The 20,207-nt window shown below is 31.5% G+C and overlaps 1 protein-coding gene across 2 annotated transcripts; it reads right to left on the bottom strand.

The window, feature by feature from the left end:
• Positions 1 to 363: 363 nt before the first annotated feature.
• On the bottom strand, positions 364 to 15,692 carry LOC132730865 (antiviral innate immune response receptor RIG-I-like). Of its 2 annotated transcripts, none has more exons than XM_060716939.1 (16): positions 15,108 to 15,182; positions 11,561 to 11,694; positions 10,877 to 11,005; positions 8,835 to 9,167; positions 8,302 to 8,391; positions 7,656 to 8,036; positions 6,980 to 7,131; positions 6,386 to 6,570; positions 5,894 to 6,086; positions 5,134 to 5,302; positions 4,812 to 4,907; positions 4,330 to 4,505; positions 3,309 to 3,447; positions 2,742 to 2,969; positions 2,413 to 2,580; positions 364 to 2,195 (listed from the first exon to the last, which is right to left on the bottom strand). In XM_060716939.1, the coding sequence occupies exons 2-16, from the start codon at positions 11,682 to 11,684 to the stop codon at positions 1,552 to 1,554; spliced, it is 3,207 nt and encodes a 1,068-aa protein (XP_060572922.1). In that variant the 5' UTR covers positions 11,685 to 11,694; positions 15,108 to 15,182; the 3' UTR covers positions 364 to 1,551. The 2 variants fall into 2 exon arrangements, with proteins under 2 accessions (XP_060572922.1, XP_060572921.1); XM_060716938.1 differs by lacking the exon at positions 15,108 to 15,182 and adding an exon at positions 15,478 to 15,692 and having other exon boundaries at positions 365 to 2,195.
• Positions 15,693 to 20,207: the final 4,515 nt, after the last annotated feature.

Genomic DNA, 20,207 nt, shown 5'->3' with positions numbered 1-20,207 from the left:
TAATTAATTGTCCTTAAGTAGACACACTGCCGTCTCTTCACATGATTGATTTGACAGGCAAACATGTATATGGAAAATGCAAATTATGATTTTACGTGATTTACATGCACATATAAACTCCTAGACGTTTAAGTGTTTGCTAGACAGCAGATTTATCCCCATATTTTATAGAATATGTTGCAAAAAGAAACAAAGCATATAAAAATAGAATTTACAATACATATTACGAAACAGTATTTTAATGCAAGATTTTATTTCGGTTATCCATGGCATTAAGTAGTTATTTGGCGGAATCAATTTATTCATCTTTTATATTTATTGAGAGCATAAATGAAAACTAAGTAATACATAATTGATTGTTTGAAATTACATTTAAGTAGTTTTCATAACAAAAAGAATGTTAAGATTTTGTGTAATATTGAAGTTTAGATGTACCATTTATTGTGTTAGACTTGGTTTGAATAAACGGATCCCTTAATTTATTTTTAAATAACCAGACGAATTTAAGTAAAAAATTAAGGGCTCTTTAATTGAATTTCTTTATATTCTGATAGAAAGTACATATAATTTGGTTGTCTATTAAGAAAGAACTTGATGTTTCTTTACGTAATCCCAAAATATATTTGACAAAAAAGTGATAAAATCAGCGTTGCGTCAAACAAACGATAGTCAAAATGAAAACGTGAAAAGGTTTTAATGAAAACATACAATATCAGTTGTATATTAATTTCTCAAACATTTATTTGTATTGACAAGTTATCATGTTGGGTTATTGATCGAATGAAGATAACTTCTTATCTTTGGACTGTACATAATTATAAACATTGTGGATGATGCTTTTATGCTACACAATAAAAATAAAATGCAACATAACAAACTTAAACGTCTCTTCGTGAAACCACAACAAAAACAAATTATCCTCCAGTCATATTTATTTGTAAAAGCTGTAAAATAGCAGCATTGTTACAAGACACGCACAGATTATATACCGAGCACTATTAAAATGAAAGACACAAAAAATGATAAAAACTATCACAGGTTTTTCAATAAAAAATGTGCCATTTCTGTTAATGAACCAACGGTATTCGTATTTAATTTACTATATACATGTAGTATCTATAATTATTCTAGTAAAATACATTTAAATTAATGATTGTATGGAAATAAAATAAAAACGAGTGAAAAATAGATTCTTTACAAAAATAAAAGAAGTAAGCATATATAAAATCAATTAGACAATGCAATATAGTAGATATGTAGCATGTAAAATATTAAACCACCAATTAAAATCAAGCTTATTTTTGATAGTTTTAATCAACTTAATAAATGACTGGCCATTTGTATGCATTCCATTCTCAAACATGAATACTAAATAATTAGCGATGCTAACAAGAACATTATCATTTACATAATTAAACTTTGAATAATAGCATGTACATTTTCAAAAGATTAAAAAAACAAAACAAAAAACAAAAGCGAATAAAGTTAGAGCAAACCAACGTTAAAAAGGGCAAATCAAGGCTTAAATGAAAGACCTTTTTAATATCCATTTCAATTGAAATACCATTGCTGAATGATTGTACCTAATTCCGCCGTGTCAATGCTTTCAACTTTGAAGACAACCTTGCTCCATTGCTTTGCTGACGGCAACATTTCACCATTACAAGTTTTTACGCAAACGCTTTTTATTGCCAATACAGGAAATTCCATCTTTCTATACTGAACAATTCCTCCTATCTTATACTTGTAGACACACATCTCATTGGCACAAAATGTGCTCCCACCTAAAATGACTCCGTTGGTTTTGTCAACATGTTTTGGTTGAAGTGATTGCGCCAACACGATTTTCTCGCGAATATCTCTAACGACAATATGGTGCATACCACATATTTTCTTTACATCATCTGAAGAGCATATAAAAGTACCGCAGTTTCCACAGTGCAGGTTAACTTTGTCATCAATAAGGACAGATCGTCGCTGTCTACTTTGGGCTTCTCTTTCTTCTTTTGCATACCTTTGCATCTGCAGGATTTCACCCTCCCATCTATTTCTGTTATGATCCATATGTTTCTTTAAAAAAGGTATCAATTCCACCATTAACTTTTCACATCTGGCGTTGTACTCTTCTTTCTCAATTAGGCTAGATCCTTTCTCCGTCAATACATAATACTTGCTATTTTGAGCACGTAATCGACCTAAAGTAAAACACAGTTGTATGAAACTTTAATCTTTTTTATATTATCATTTAATAGACAAAGCATTAATGTACATATGCAAAAAATATGCGTAGTTAATACGTAACAGTTTTCAATATGGCGTAAAAACTCTAAACAAACCATTATCTATGTCGTAGATGTAAACCATAAAACTTTACAGCATTTTGATTTGTATCGATATAAGTATGCTACGTACCTTTGCATTGAACTCTTGCGTTTTCATTGGTCACGTGTTCGTATTTTATGACAAGATTGCAGTTCCCTATATCTAGGCCTTCTTCTGCAACGGTTGTGGCTATTATTAGTCTATGCTTTCCGTTTCTAAAAAGCGCCAACACATCTTTTTGTATACACTTTGTCATACCTACAAAGACATAAATCAGCGTATAAGAAACTCGATAATAACCATCAGAAAACATTTATAACGAAAACATATATAAAATATAAAAGAATTTAATGATTAAGAAAACCATACTGTTACACAATTATTAACCACAACTTGGTTGACGTAGACATTGAACATACCGCCTTCGCCGCGTGAAACAACTTGTCCAAGGAACGCATTTGCATTGAGATGTTTTAACTCTGCTGTCTGATGCATCCACTTCTTTAGATTCTTTGCAAGTTCTCTCCTCTTTACGAAAATGATTCCTCGTGTATTTTCGTCATCTCCAATCGTACCAAGTACAAGTTCTTTAAGTTTAAGAAGCTTTGGGTTTTCAGGTTCATCACCATATGACGTTGACCTCAAATCTGAAAGAATGACATGATTGCATTTTTTAGAAAGCTTTCTCTAGACTTAATACTATTGAAAAAGTACAACGAATTTCGTGGTTTCTGTCGCCATTTTGTACATTTAGTGAATATATTTTAATTACTGCTTGTTTTTCATAACCATATATAAACTTTTTGTCATATTCAACCGAACAAGTTAGAAGAGTACTTTACCTTAACTTTTGTCATATTCAACCGAACAAGTAAGAAAAGCACTTTACCATAAAGAAGAATGCTATAAATCATAAATTCTAAATATACAATATAAACATTTGTTTGTCTAAACTAGACATGATACAGGACCAATCGTTATCATACCATCAAAAAGCTGCATAAGAAATTGATCTGCTTCATTGTGATGATCTGATTGTCGACGCTTGTCCACGAAACTTCCTAAACTGTTCAAAGCATCACATATTCTTGCATCTGTATATAGCAAAACTGCGTTGTGGTATTGCTGTATTAAGAATTCGAGAATGAAGTTCAATGTAGGATAGCAAATTTTACATATTGCAGCACCATAATATTCATCAATATCGGAAAGACACCTAGTTAAACACCGAGCAGGAACGGGAAAACAACCAGATTGGGCGGAACAGGGAGGCGGTGAATCAGTAATTTAACTAATCACTAATTTTAAACCAAACACAAACATAAGGTTAAGATGAAAACCTTAACGGTTTCAATGTAAAGGGTTGGAATTAAATCAAGGAAACGAACAGCGGAGTTAAGATAAGAAAAGGGGACTGCAGTCGTTATTACACGGGACAAGGTACACTTAAAACATCTAAGAACGCCACCACATAAAACAAATAACCGCAAACAAGACACACAAGAAAGGGTACTGAGGGACATCTCCTTGGTACGGACAGTAGCAAAAACAGTTAAATGTGCATCATGTTTCATTCTAAGCCTTACCATATTCCTTGAAAACAGGACAGTGTAATTAAAACGATGCAATCAACATATCCTATACCTAATAAAAAGGAATTGCTACATTTACACAATTTAGAAATAAGATACGAATTACGATGGGGGAAACAAAATAGATATACATTTATAGATATACTTCTGTATCATTTTCTTTTATCAAAAAGTTTGTTTGTATAAAAGGAACTACTACAGTGCATTATCATTACGTTATTTTACATTGTATTTAATTCATTTAGTTTTTGAAATGATTTATTATTGAATCATAGGACATTATCAAAAGTATTTAATGTAAACGCTTTACAACACAGTCAAACTTATTTGTTTGAACGTGTACATAGACGGCCTTAAAACAATAAGTCAGACTAATTTTGTCAGAGAAGATGCGCGCATTGTAACGAATACTTACGTCTATGTAATCTAGGCATGGGCTTAGTATTTGTCTAGCATTATCAGATTTCAAAACTGAAAGCCCGTATCTAAAGTCACTTAGCCACGACTGAAACTGAGGTGTTCCAACAGAGCTTGTTGGTACTCTGCTGACGGTTTTCATAAACTTTTCGCCGCCTTCTAACTGTGCCACATCTTGCAATAGAACATAAAACTTGACAAAAATCAAATTTTAAATATTGTAAGAAATCACTGTTGTCTGTCTTAAAAGAAAATACTGAGATGGTTTGTGTCCAAAATTGATATAAGTTAGAGAAGTTTTCTATATTTCAAACGGAAAATATATGAGAAAATGGTTAATTTTTATTTTGGCATCCATTCTACATGAAAAGAGAGTTATACCCTATTTGATTGTACCTAACACAAGGCTACAAATGCAGCAAATATGTGTTTTACTGATTAGAATATACATATGTGTATATAAAGAAATAAATTTTCTACTTGGATTGTTCGTCATGAACTTATCAATCTTCTCCAGTGCGTCTAGAATATCTTCATAGAAACGTTCTGATGATCTCCTTTCAACTTCCACAAACTCTAAAATCAAACATTTAAATGTTTACTTATTTAATAACCAATTATATGTAACAAAAATTACTATAAAAGTTTACTGGCTGAAAAGTAACTAAAACAAGCTTATTTCGAAACGATCAAAAATTAATGATATTAGTATAGTTTAAAGATTTTATTTGTATTTTGTTGCTCTTTTTAATTTATGTTCTTCTGTAAAGATGATAAGAATTGGTCTTTTAAACTGGTATACCTTCATCTGGATCATTTAGATATGCTTTCATTTCTGCAATATCGGCCTCACTGTCAACAGTACACAACACTTTCGTGTCCAAATTAGCTGCTATCAGTTTCATATTCTCAAACGCCTTGTTTCTGTCAAGTTTGCCCCCAACTCCAATAGAAGCAGTTAGACCGACTATCTAAAAATTAATGACGAAGAACATAAAATGATCATTGCTTGCCATTGATAACATAGACATTTAGTTACTATACGTGAAAAACAGATGCACTTATTGTTTCAAAGGAATATAAAGTTAGTTTTAGTGGTTTATGTCACAATTTTTGTTGAATTTTCTGAATTGGTAAATTGAACATGTTTAACATAGATATTCAAAAATGACAAATGTGCTTAAATGCGTTTGTATAGTAACCTTATAAATATAAACAGAACAAAAACAAAACAATTCAATTCTATTACAACAGAATAAAGGGATGTTGCTCTTTAAACAAAAAGAGAAAACAAAGGGAAGAGTAAACTACGTAGGTTTCGATATACATGCCCATATATCATCTTTAAATCCTTTCCAATTCCTTTAAGCAAGCCTTGTAAAGTACAAGACAAAACCATATGTAAAATAAACCACTGGCATAAAAATAACACTAACTTTATATTCCTTTGGAACGATTGCTTTTCATGTATTTCTTGTCAATATTTACTACATGTTTTTCATAATGAAAGAAAAAATGAAAAACAATGGTGACAGAAAAAATTTCAAACAGTTTTTACACACCTGTGGTAAAGCTGTTTCACCGTTTCCCAGACGTTGTTCAAAATAGTTGTCCATAATTTTCTTGTATGGATGTTTTTTATCGGCGTGATGACATTCGTCGAAAACGATAATGTCAAACATATTCAATTTACCAACATCTTTCGAATTCAGAAAATTCAACAAAACTTGTGCTGTAACTATGAAAATATCCCTCCTTAAAAATAGAAATAAAATACAAAAATGTACATATACTTTTATTATTAAAAGCTGCCTTACTTTTCTTATTAATAAAAAATCATTTAGTTTCATCTTAATTATGTTTCTTCTCTTTTCCTAAGTTTTAAGGCCTTAATAAAGAATTTGATTTATCCTTGGAAGGCAAAAGACAAACCTTTATTTAAAAAAAAAAGTTTAAATTATTAAGAGCAAGTCAGATTCTGGTCACACAAAGACATTAAACAAAACTTATAGATGGCCATATAAATGTGATATTGTGATGTGTCATAAACTTACCTAGATATAAAATCTTTAAGGTACTGATCTCTGCTTTGTTGGACATCACCTGTAACAACTTTGGTACGATAACCAGGCAGCTCTTCACAAAATACTTTCCCTTGCTGAATAGCTAGATCTTCTCTCTCTACAATGAAGGCGGCTTTACCCTTCTTTCCTTGGTATTCGCAATTTCTTAACACTGTCTGTCATATCGATTGATTGAAATAAAAGAATATGACATGATTTTTGTATACGACATGTATATACAATGGAAATGAATTAAAATTTAGTAAAATGTCAACATTACCTTTCTTGATTTATACTTATTTCATTTTCATAATCATAGATTTATGGTGGTTTCCGAATTGCTAAAATGACTTTTTTTAACAATATAGTTTTTACATCGTAATTATATCTTATTAAAACAAATTTCAAGCAAAATGAATATTTGTAGCTTATGCAGTAGCTTTTGCAGTGTCAACATAATTTAAAATCAAACAAATAAATCGTTTGGAATCCTTGTTTAAATAGTCAATGTACTAAACATGTACTAAACTCCATCCTTCTAAAAATGCTGTCTTTCTATAATTTTTACCGAAAGAATAAACTTACATGAACAATCTTGCATGCAACTTTAGTTTTGCCGGAGTTTGTTGGTGCCATGATTATAACATTATCTCCCTCACATCCTTGCTTTGCCAGTTTCATTTGATATCCACGGAGCTTGATTTCATGTTCGGCGACATTGGTTAGCTCGTCTTGATCTGTTACGAAAAAAGGTCTACTAGATTACAATCAATGATTGATATTATATTACCAAGACATTATTATATTGTCGTTAATGAGATGTGTAATAAATTCGTTTAGTGTAATTCATTATCTTATCATCATCTCATCATTATTCTGATACTTTTATAAATATGAAAAAAACAAAACAAAAAAAAAACAACAAACAAACAAACAAAAAAACACACACACACAATCTAATTGTATACTGGTATTTAATATTCAAACCTTAAATATCTTAAATGGACTTGTCCATCGTTCAATTTTGACAAAACCATTCATTATTTTTAGAGAAATTTTCACAAAATATTCACTGGCTGATTAGTGAACAGTATAGACCATAATCACACGACAAAGATTATACCTTGGTTTGCACTGGTCGCAAGAGTAGGTTCATTTGCTACCATTACGGTAAATGCTGGATTTAGTCTTTATGCAATCAAACACTTGGTATAGTAAAACAAATAAGTAATATGTGCAGATACAAACGAATGAAATTTACCCGTTGTTATATTCCATTCTCTGTAATAACTAGAGACGTCTATGTCTGATGGTCCTATATCTAAATCGTTAATGTTTAAGTCATCATCAGAATCCGAAGAATCATTTGTAGATGCTTCGTCCATATTTACAACAGGGACCTCTTTCTTGTCGTCTTTTTGTACAGCTTTTTGCTTCAGCTCAGTTATATCATCATCGAATTCTTCTAAATTATTGTAGTATGTGATGTGGCTCTCACTCACGTTGCTTTCAGCAGTATTTAAATTATTTTGATCATCTGCAATGTCCCCTTTGCTGTTGACGTTTTGTAATTTAGTATACCCATCCTTTTCTGGTAAAGGAATGTTTTTAATCTTTGTGTCTACAGAGACGTCATGGTGAACTGCAATGTATATAGATATGTTTCATAGATTCCATCTCTTATGTCGTATCAATTCTAAGAAATGTTTTTATTAAAATGGAAAAAAATATGAAATATGTAAGAAATAGGTATAACTCATTTATAAAATACTAGTATTATGATATATGGCAAAAACGACAGGTGTCACAGCTAATGTTTTATTATTGTTTTAAATCATGTAAATGTTATTTCATTTTGCCTCAAAGAATGGCATAGTTTCAAATATATTGCACAGTAGAAGACATACTATTTTGAATATGTTCTTTAACATCGTTACATTGTTTTTCTTCATAAGTGTTTTCGTTGTCAGGATTGTAAGATGCTTGTGCTTTTATTTCTGCAAACATATTTGAAAAAAAAAAAAACAACTCAATGTTATGACTTGTTAATAAGGTGTTATAAAAAATAAAATCAATGGCATTGCTCTAAATGACATAAGTCTAAGGATTTTAATAGGAATATGTAAACTGCTTACTGCATTCATGAAAATATACAACATATTTTATTACAAAATAAGGTAGTAAGGTTGAAACAGCTATTCTCCCAAGATGCAATCAAATTATTTTTCGTTGTAAAACAATTCATTTTTTTTGATATAATTGAATATGTAAAAATCCGAATATTCAGCTCTTTAACTTGCAACATTTGAAACTGTTTTAAGTATTCATATCTGTAACCAAAATTTAGATATAAATATGTTAGAAAGTTCTTATTGAAACAGTAAATAATCGCACAAATTCGTTTATTTTATAAGTTTCATGCAAAATAATGACAGCTTACTCTGAACCATGTCGTCATCCAATATCTGGGCCAAATGTTCGCAGCTATTCTCAATCAGCGATGTAAGGAAATATTTGAACCAATCTTCTACATGTCTATGTATATTTGTAATGATGTACCACGCAGCTCTAGTTTTCCCGTAATTTTGTTCATCTTTTACCGTCTCCTCGGCCTCTAGCGCCGTAAGAACATTATACTTTCTAAGAGAAAGTATCAATTCTAGTGGCTGTATCTCGTTGATGACCATTGTAGCAAACAAGTTCACAATTCTTCTATAGTTTTCATCACATTTAACAACTTCCCCACAGAGAAGCTTGACAATTTTTGGATAATCTGTAATATAAGAGACCAAAAAGCAATACATAGATTTCTTTCGACACATTTAACAACTTCCCCATTGAGATGACTGACAATTTTTGGGTAATCTGTAATATATGATACCAAAAAGCAATACATAGATTTCTTTCGTCACATTTAACAACTTCCCCATTGAGATGACTGACAATTTTTGGGTAATCTGCAATATAAGAGACCAAAAAGCAATACATAGATTTCTTTCGACACATTTAACAACTTCCCAATTGAGAAGACTGACAATTTTTGGGTAATCTGTAATATATTATACCAAAAAAGCAATACATAGATTTCTTTCGTCACATTTAACAACTTCCCCATTGAGATGACTGACAATTTTTGGGTAATCTGTAATATAAGAGACCAAAAAGCAATACATAGATTTCTTTCGACACATTTAACAACTTCCCCACTGAGATAGACTGACAATTTTTGGGTAATCTGTAATATATGATACCAAAAAGCAATACATAGATTTCTTTCGTCACATTTAACATCTTCCCCATTGAGAAGACTGACAATTTTTGGGTAATCTGTAATATATGATACCAAAAAGCAATACATAGATTTCTTTCGTCACATTTAACAACTTCCCCATTGAGATGACTGACAATTTTTGGGTAATCTGTAATATAAGAGACCAAAAAGCAATACATAGATTTCTTTTGACACATTTAACAACTTCCCCATTGAGAAGACTGACAATTTTTGGGTAATCTGTAATATATTATACCAAAAAGCAATACATAGATTTCTTTCGTCACATTTAACAACTTCCCCATTGAGATGACTGACAATTTTTGGGTAATCTGTAATATAAGAGACCAAAAAGCAATACATAGATTTCTTTCGACACATTTAACAACTTCCCCACTGAGATGACTGACAATTTTTGGGTAATCTGTAATATATGATACCAAAAAGCAATACATAGATTTCTTTCGTCACATTTAACATCTTCCCCATTGAGAAGACTGACAATTTTTGGGTAATCTGTAATATATGATACCAAAAAGCAATACATAGATTTCTTTCGTCACATTTAACAACTTCCCCACTGAGAAGCTTGACAATGTTTGGGTAATCTGTAATATATGATACCAAAAAGCAATACATAGATTTCTTTCGTCACATTTAACAACTTCCCCACTGAGAGGCTTGACAATTTTTGGGTAATCTGTAATATATGAGACCAAAAAGCAAAACATAGATTTCTTTCGTCACATTCAACAATTTCACCTTATCAACTTATGAGCTTGATAATAATTGGGTAATCTGTAATATAAGAGACCAAAGGCAATACATAGATACAACTTGTATGATACTTGAAATTTTGTGCGCAAGTTAAATTGGTCTAGACTTACATCAAATTGAACACTATTATCCAAAAGTTATTTCCAGTCCCGTAATGTCTAAAAAAAACCTTTCGTTAATGTTTTTAGTCTATCAATTTTCATGAAATGATTTAAATTTAAAATCAAGCATTCTTTAATGATTTTTAATAATGTAAACTTTAGATACGAGTATTTTTAATTTTCAAGAACAACAATCTGTAAAAAAAATTGAATAATCAGAGGAAAAGAAATTATTGGCACAAATAAACATATACATGTATTTTAAAGGGCTATTACCGTCCTACGAATAAGTATTACATAAATTATAAATAGATTTATTCTAAAAATAATTACCTTCCTCCAATGCCTGCAATAACGCTGTAAAAAGTCCCGGTGAGTCCTTGTTCATCAACGTTTTAAATGCTTTTTGAGTCGCACGAACTGGATTTTCTCTAACTAATTGCTTTATTTCCTGTCTTTGTTCTATTCAAACAAAGCATGAGCAGATTAAAAAAATTGATGCATGTAATTCATTTCCCGAAGAATTAATGAAAATAACATTTTATGCTAGAATAAGATCTCAATACATGTAACTAAATGTTAAAGAAAAATAAAAATAATCATTGATCGAAATAAAGTTCTAATAGTCTTTATACAAAAAGAAAGATTGATAATTTCATGAGATCACAAAAAACTATGAATTGTATCATTTAAAAAATGATTGCAATATATGCATATCGTTTAAATTCGAATGTTGTGGTTGTTACATGAATAATTAATGGTTCTTAATTAATTTAAAACACTACATTGTTGAAGGAGTACATTTGTTAAAGCTTTTTTCGCCGATTCTTACATTTTTCATTCATTATCGTAAATAAATCGGTGTGAAGAGATGAATTAGACATTTTAAAATTCAATTCAGAAAAGTCGAAATTTTAGCATTTAAGCCTGTCAAGAGCCTTGTTTTGTATATACCGGAATACGGTATTCAGTGTGGTGCTCCAACACTTTTTTTCTAGTCTCACTCAAAGAACATACCGCCAGTGAAATAGTCTAGGTTAAGTAGTAGATCCTTGACGTCCACACATTCGCAGATATAGGGTAGATAACTCTCCAAATTGTATTTTATATGGGAGTCCCTTGAAATAGTATCCTCTTCCATTTTATCCCGCCTGAAATTTTTAAGCGTGATTTCATTAATTATATTGCAATTCATATACATGGAAATTATCAACAGATTGCTTTGCTTAGACAAGATACAAGTTTTCTTTTTATCGTAGAAGCACTAAAATCCGCAAATACAGTAGAACTTTTGAGTCGAACTTCGATAAGTCGATTTTCTCGATGTCTCGAAGTAAAAATAAAGTCACGATCCCCCCATCCCTATATATTCTGTATATGCGTTTTTATTGCTCAAAGTTTATGTGCGACACATTGAATAACATTAATAACATAACTTAGGCTGCTCTAGTTTGATTACATTTCAATGCCAACAAAGAAAAGATAGATGCCAGCATAATGCTCTATATTTTGTGTACTGGTTCGAGGTTTGATAATTTGACGTTTTGATTACATTTTAATACCAGTATAGGCAAGAAAGAGTGTTGCATAATGTCTGCTCTATGGTTTGAGCACTGTATAGTCCAAATTAATCTATTTTGTACATTTACGACAGATACGCCCGGCAAACTGTCGTTCCACTTCAAAATTGTGGTGTACGGTAAAACGAGCGAACGGCATTTCCGAGATAGAGAGGAAGGCCGATTTAAACGCCTAATTGTAAGTATTGTTTATGTTTTTGTCTTGTTATTCATTTAAGTTGTATTTTTTCGAAAAACGGGAAATGTAGTTCCGTGTAGGATTGATTTAGGCTTCCAATGATCTAAGCTGTTACAAAAAGAAAATTATATCAAGCCCGGGAGAACTTTTCTCCCTGACGAAGCGAACGATGATTTGTAGAACATTGAACTTCCCAACCATAGAAATGCCATACGTACCCTTCAGATTTCTTGAAAAAGTGTATTAGTAAATTATCAACCCGTAATAAGAACTTGTCCTTCATGCAAAATAAATTACTCCTGAAGGATTACTTAAATTTGTAAATCGATATTTTTCGAAAGTAGTGGAGCGAAAGGGCAAGAGATGGAGCAAAAGGTTCGATGTTGAGCGCAAGGCGATATTAATTTGACGTTTTAGGAGGAGCGTAGTCTATGATTGTTTATATATAAAGCTATAGAATTTAAAATAGACATGATCAAGTGTTAAGACCGAGATAAATATACCTTTAAAGACAACTAATAAAGTGTGATATCCTTAGCGTAATAAATGTAATCGCGAAGGTGTCACATATGGCTGCCGTGTAGATTCCATTATTTATGTTCGAAATTTGGATTAGGCCCGACCATTGAATCATACACATGTATGCATGGCATAATACAGTATGCCACTTATTCGAGGTCAATCATGATTTTTCACGGGGTTATGTACATTTAAAAACGTGTGTCCGTGCAAATTCGACAAAATCGAATATTTTCAGTTCTACCGCGAACAAATGTTTCCGAGCAGGTACGTGTAACGCGATTGTTCACGCCAAAATGTTATGTTTTTCGAAAAGTTAGATATTCAAGGTGCAGAACAGAAACAAAATTATGCAATGCATGGAACACATTAAATTAAATGGATCACTACTACCGAGTTCAGTTCACAATAACATTCTGTCATTAATAGCTCTAACGTACCTGTTCAGAGCAAATACAAATAAGCCACGTTTTCATGAATTTGTATGGTGAGGAATCGCTATGAAAATGGTGGACAAGGTGTCAGTCGTTATAAGGATATAACACGTGTTTCAGATATGTTTCAAGATACTTCCTCCCTTATTTAGCATTGTTGTTTAGTTTTTTATTTTCCTCTTAAAGTGTAAATAGAAATGCTTACTTTTATAATCAAACACTGCAGTACAAATCTCGGTTTAAGAAAAAATTAAGTTAAAATAAATATCTAAGATTTTGTTTGTTTATCTATGAACAAAACGAACGTAATAAAAAAGGCAGAGCTCAGTCGGTGTACGGACTAAAAGTATCAATAATATAATAGACCTAATTATAGTAGAAATTTCTATTTATAATATCGCCTTGCGCTCAACATCGAACCTTTAAATTTGCTCCATCTCTTGCCCTTTCGCTCCACTACTTTCGAAAAATATCGATTTACAAATTTAAGAAATCTTTTAGGAGTAATTTATTTTGCATGAAGGACAAGTTCTTATTACGGGTTGATAATTTACTAATACACTTTTTCAAGAAATCCGAAGGGTATGGCATTTTTATGGTTGGGAAGTTCAATATTCTACAAATCATCGTTCGCTTCGTCAGGGAGAAAAGTTCTCCCGGGCTTAATATACTTTTCTTTTTGTAACAGCTTACATCATTGGAAGCCTAAATCAATCCTACACGGAACTACATTTCCCGTTTTTCGAAAAAATACAACTTAAATGAATAACAAGACAAAAACATAAACAATACTTACAATTACGCGTTTAAATCGACCTTCGAATCCGCTCTATCTCGGAAATGCCGTTCGCTCGTTTTACCGTACACCACAAGGCGTGGACAGATAAACACTTTAATACAATTAACTATGTTGCTTCTTTTCTAAATAAGTTGGTTTACAGAATTAACATCATTAACTATGTTCGTTTTCATGATTTTATAAACCCTGTTTTGCAATTTTATGCGAATCCTCACGGAATGAGACATACAAATAGTTAATAAGATAATGTTTCTTTATATATCATATACATGTATAGAAGTAAAATGTACGCTGTTTATACATAGCTTGATTATGTGTATAATTGCTCTCTAAATATAGGGAAAATAAAACATCTGTGTAATCAATCTATAAAATCATAACGAGGAGCGAGCGTTTATGATTTCATGAATCAGTTATCATATTGGTCACTGAAATGTGCATTGGTTAAAAAAAAGTCACCGGTATAACCCATTTTGGTTTAATTCCCATATATGCAGACGAAATTGAACGGTAAGTTTACAATTTTGAGCGGTTTTTTTTTTTTTGGTCGCAAATGGGCTGTTTTATCTAGAGTCAGTGTTTCCCCAACCTCCCAAATTGTTTTCATTTATTCTGAAAATACACGCACAGGGAGAAAAATAAACATAAACAATTGTTTGCAAACGGATAAAGTATTGACATGTGGTGAGGTATATATCAAGAAACTTTAACAGGAGAGGACTTAAACGAAGAGTAAAAGTGTGAAAGGAATCAAAGGATATAATATAGATTATTTCTTAGTTGAAAAGCTTATATTCCTTTTGATCTTTTCCCTCGGAACCGCCCATTTTTCCCAAAAGAACACACAAATTTCTTTACTACAAATACATGAAATGACATATTATATTCTCAAAAAAAAAAAAAAAAAATAACAATAAAAAAATAAAATAAATAAATAAATGATAGCATCCATTCACAATACTATATATAAGCTATATAAGGATTGAATATAATTTTGTTTCTTTATCAATTATTGTCCATACTTACAAAAATGATTAAAAAATGCAAAAGTTACCATCTTATTTCCTGAAAATGACGTCCTCAGTTAAACCAACATATATAATTATTTCCTTTTTTTTAAACCGATAAACTACACCTTTTATGACAGGGTTAGGGTGTTAAGTTCGACTTGCCGTGGTTAGACTATAATAGTGACGTCACGACTTTACTCTGGTCGAACCCTCACCATATACGGGTCTCTGTGGTTCGATCACTGAAACTGGACATGCGCAGTGCTCTACAGCCAAACAATAGTGTGAAGTTTGCGTTTGTTTATTCGTAAATGATATCTATAATTTGATTGATATCGTAAACATATTTTGCATGATAGTTTTATGTCTAGATTATAACATAATATACATTTTATAACTATTGGTTATGCTTACCTGACAATTTCAATCCAAACTTATGTAATGCGTATTAAGGAAATTCCCATTTGATAACTGGGTTTCCTAAAAATCTCAAATTAATCATTTCTAAAAATTGAGATCTTTCTGGAGACATTTAAATTTAATGAAATAGTATGTAAAATTTTTCTTTCATTAAATTATTAACTAAATGCATGTTAATCAAGAAAAAAAGACAACTGATGGAGTCTAATGGCAAATTAGCGTATTTCAGAAAATCAAAACAGAAAGTAGAAGTCTGGAAAACCCATTTTGAGTATTGATTGAATTTCTCAAGGCCATTCAAATTTTGTATATAAATATATTTAACAAGTGGGTCATACCATGCACGCGCATCCTCAAAATTCTGATTTTCAGTCGGTATTTTGAATAAAAGCGAGTCATGTAAAGCAATCAAGACACCCGGTTAATATTTTATTTAAAATAATGACCCCTGGTCATAATATTATGACCGGGGAGTCATAATATTATTACTCCCCTACACGTAGAAAGACCCTTGCATAGAATAGTGACCCCCTGTAGGATAATGACACCCCCAACCCAAACTTAAAAGCCCTTACTAGACTCCTTCAAAGAAACACTGTCAATATGATTATCTCAGATGTGAAATATGGTAATGTCACTTGTCCGTGCGTGTGTACGTGCGACCGTGCAAAGGTTCGACTGAATCTTTTCACTGCTATTGGACGGAATTTTTTCAAGGTATTACAATCGAAGCCCAGGCTCAGTCTGTATTTTCTACAAATGACAACGGCTAGGGATATGTCATTCGACTGCAGTCCTTGCTTGTTCTTATAAGCTCGACTTTACGAAGTATATGGAGAGCTGTCCTACTCGCCCCGACGTCGGCGTCCAGATTTGAGATTGACGTTTTGGTGCGGTAAAATATTTTTCACTATAACTTTTTCATTTCTTAAGGTATCAACTTCGAATGTATGTTCCTTATCATCAACCACATCTTATATGAAAAAGTTCATAACTTCAGTACAAATATTTTCAGATTTATTTCCTCTTAAACTTAGAATTTTCCAGGAAAATAATTTAATTGTTACTTCTTTATTTCTTAAGGGATCAACTTCATAATTCAGATATCTATTTCTTATCATTAACCACATCTTATGTGACAAGGGTCGAACTCTAGCACCAATATTTTCAGATTTATTTCCCCTTGAACTTAGAATTGTCCTTAAAAATTATAAATTTTTACTGTTACTTCTTTTTTAATTAAGGAATCAACTTCAAACTTCAAATATATGTTTCTTATCATTAACCACATCTTATGTAACAAGGTTCATAACTCTAGCACTAATATTTCAAGAATTATCTCCCCACGAACTTTGATATTTATTTACTTGAAAAATGAGTTTTTTTACTTTAACTTCTTTAGTTTTAAATGTTTCTACTTCGAACTTCAAATCATCAACCACATCTTATGTTGCTAGGATTATAACTCTTTAAGCAATATTTTCAAATTTATCTCCCCTTATACTTAAAATTTATATTTCTTAATATTTCTTTGAGAACTATTATAACTTTTTTAAACGTATCTACTTCAAACTTCAAATATATATTTTTATCATTACCCATATGCTGCGTGACAAGGTTCATAACACTAGCGTGACTATTTCCAGATTTATTCCCCCTTGAACTTGGAATTTATATTAACAATTTGTTTACTATAACTTCTTGTCATATTGATAATAGTTATAAAACGCAAGGTCCTGTATTCCCAGAATTATCTCCATTTTATTTTTAATTGTAAATATTTTTAGTAATATCTTTGTTATTATAAATGATATTTACTCTAGACTTATGGTAATTAATTGTTCTTTGTCATTACTCACATCATGCATGTCAATGTTCATAACTCTAGCATCTTTTTTCAAGAGCTATTTCCTCTTTGAACTTATAATTTTTACTTTAAAAACTTCAAATTCTTTTTTTGCTCTTATCATTTTTGTTTCTGAAGGGATTGACTTCAGATTTCAAATTACTGTCTTTTCCATTATAGCATAGAAATCATGTCTGTTTAACATTTATTGACAATGTCGTATGCATATTATGTTGTGCAAAAAATAGAACATTTGAGTGTTATCTCTTTATACTGATACAGAGAGATATTTATATCATAACTGATTTTCCTTCATAGTTTTGTCTTCCTTACTTCCCAGTATTTAATTAGTCGAGCTTCGCTGTTTCCTGTGACAGCTCATGTTTTTAACTTACGATTTATATGCTCAAAGTTTATAAAGCTATTAGGGAATCCATCTCATCACTTCGCGCCTAATTTGAGGGGTATAATATATGACTATCTTATTGGTCACAAAAATATAGAGGATTTTTGACTTCACTTAAATTGCTGTCATTTTACAAAGTCCTTTTCCCTGCCTCAAACGGCTTTAACAATAAAATGAAATATTTTGCCATCAGTTACATTTTTGAAATGAGACCGGGAGCCACTTTTTTTTTTATTTCAGACCAGATCACCGTTTCCAGTTTCAGAATGCTTACATTACACTGAACACATGGTATATATATAATGCTAATATGCCCTCTTAATGAGAAAGCATGTATCAATAGCAACATCAACCGAAGTCGGTATAGCTCTATTTTAAAAGATGCGTTATGTAACCGCAATTCAAATAAAAGTGTATTAAGGTATTTTGTCAGACCGACATTATGCTGGCCGAAAAAAGAAAAAGAAAATATATTGCACTGATAGTTGGTATTCATAAACAAGGACCACTTTCCTTCATTTTGTGCGACTCAGATATTTTATTTTTCTTTTATTAGCAAAAATTAATGACACATTGAAGTATCTGGAGTTAAAAGGCTTATTTTCTTGGGGCATTAACTGTGAAAACAACATTCGAGAGCCCTTACATAGACATTAAAGTAACATGACTGTCTTGTACAGTAAGTAAGTAAGTAAATATTTTATTATAGTGACATGTGTATGACAGTTTACAAATAACGAAATTAAATAATTTAACATAACACCCGGCCCAATGGACCAATAAGTCACCTGAAACATATATACATTATAAATAGTTCACATGAAATTATTATACTGTACACATCATCAATATTACAGGATAAATATTTCAACGATTAAATAAGGATTTCTTTCTTTTACAATAAGCATTAACAAGGTATTTAGCTACTTTTCGTGGAAAACTTACAACAAGATATTTCATTTTCATATCATCGTTCATGCTCATAAAATCTGTACATGTAAGGCGAAATGTCATTATTTATGACGGACGCTAAATCGATTCTTTAAGTTTACCATAGACGATTTTGTCGATTGAAAACCACAAACGACTTAAGCAGGTATTTTGTTTGTGTTTTTTACCTATATCGTGCTTTTTTTTATTTTCTTTTTATTTTAGAAATAATATATCCCCAACAGTGATTTTATCCCTAAAAAATCATTGTTTGGTGTATGGATGCGAGAAATTATATCACGAGGACGTAGGCAGAGTTATATAATATTGCGCAACTATATATGGTGGCTGATTCGTGTTTTTTTGCCCGCGATCCCGCCAAGCGAAAAGTCGAGAATAAACAAGTTAAAATGGCGGGGGCGCGGAGCGAAAACACGTTAATTAGCGAAGGCGCGGGTGAAGTTAAATAAATAAAACTTCGACCCGCGTGTTTTCAATAAAACTTCGCTCACGCTCTCGCTAATTAGCGTGTTTTCGCTCCGCGACCCCTCTCTTTTATCTTGTTAATTCTCGACTTTTCGCTTGGCGGGGTCACGAGGGGCAAAAATCAGCCACCATACGGAATCTAACGGCAAACAGACACTTTATCAAGCGATGTAAAATCACAGAGTTGGATATATTATTTCGATTCTAACGTGATACCAACAAATAGATGCTGCCGTACCTGATATAAAGCTAGATTGGGCCTAATTTGTTTCCGTACTTATTTTCAGCACATCTACTTATTTTCAGCACATTGTATTTTTACGTCATATGTCTAATGGTTACGTCACATGTCTAAATAAAGAACGTCAACAGTGATTTTATTGTATAATATCCATCTATGTTCAATAGGTAGAAATGCGGGTCTTGTTTAAATATTTCTCAATTAACAAAACGTCAAACCAACCATTTTGCACATTTGTAGTTGGTTTGTGTCTACAAATAATGTAATTCGATCAGTCATTTATCTTCTTAAGCTGACTTGAATTATGCTGAATACAATTCCGTGTAAAACTTTATGTTATCAAGTAGCTCTATGTTAATGAAATATAACATTCATTAAATTGAAATGTAACGAAGCAAAACATCTAATTATGTGTTTCAAATGACTTTTCCGGGGTCAGTACATTTGCGAAACGAACGTTATATCACTCTGCCTTTACATTGTATAATTGAGTAAGAGTGCAGCTCGTAGAAAATTCAGGTGATAAATGTTTGCTCAATTCCGGATTGCTCGTCCAGAGGGAGGCATTTTGAAGGTTAATGTAAGGGTTCAAAATATTTATCAAAATAGTTTGCTGGTAAGAAACAAAGGAATAATGTATCATCAACTCGTTTTTTTTTTTATCTTTGTTTATTATTAATTTCATAAAACAAGTGGCAATACGTAAATACCATATATCTAAATGAACGTACATTTTGTTCATTTCAGGAATATAAAAAGTACGTTGAACATTTTTTTTTACCGAAGTGGCATTCCGAACCTTCATGTATCGCATG

This window comes from Ruditapes philippinarum, unplaced genomic scaffold (assembly GCF_026571515.1).
Source record: "Ruditapes philippinarum isolate M1 unplaced genomic scaffold, ASM2657151v2 ctg10663_1_1_1_1, whole genome shotgun sequence".
NCBI lineage: Eukaryota > Metazoa > Mollusca > Bivalvia > Venerida > Veneridae > Ruditapes > Ruditapes philippinarum.
This window is presented reverse-complemented; position numbering and strand designations above follow the sequence as displayed.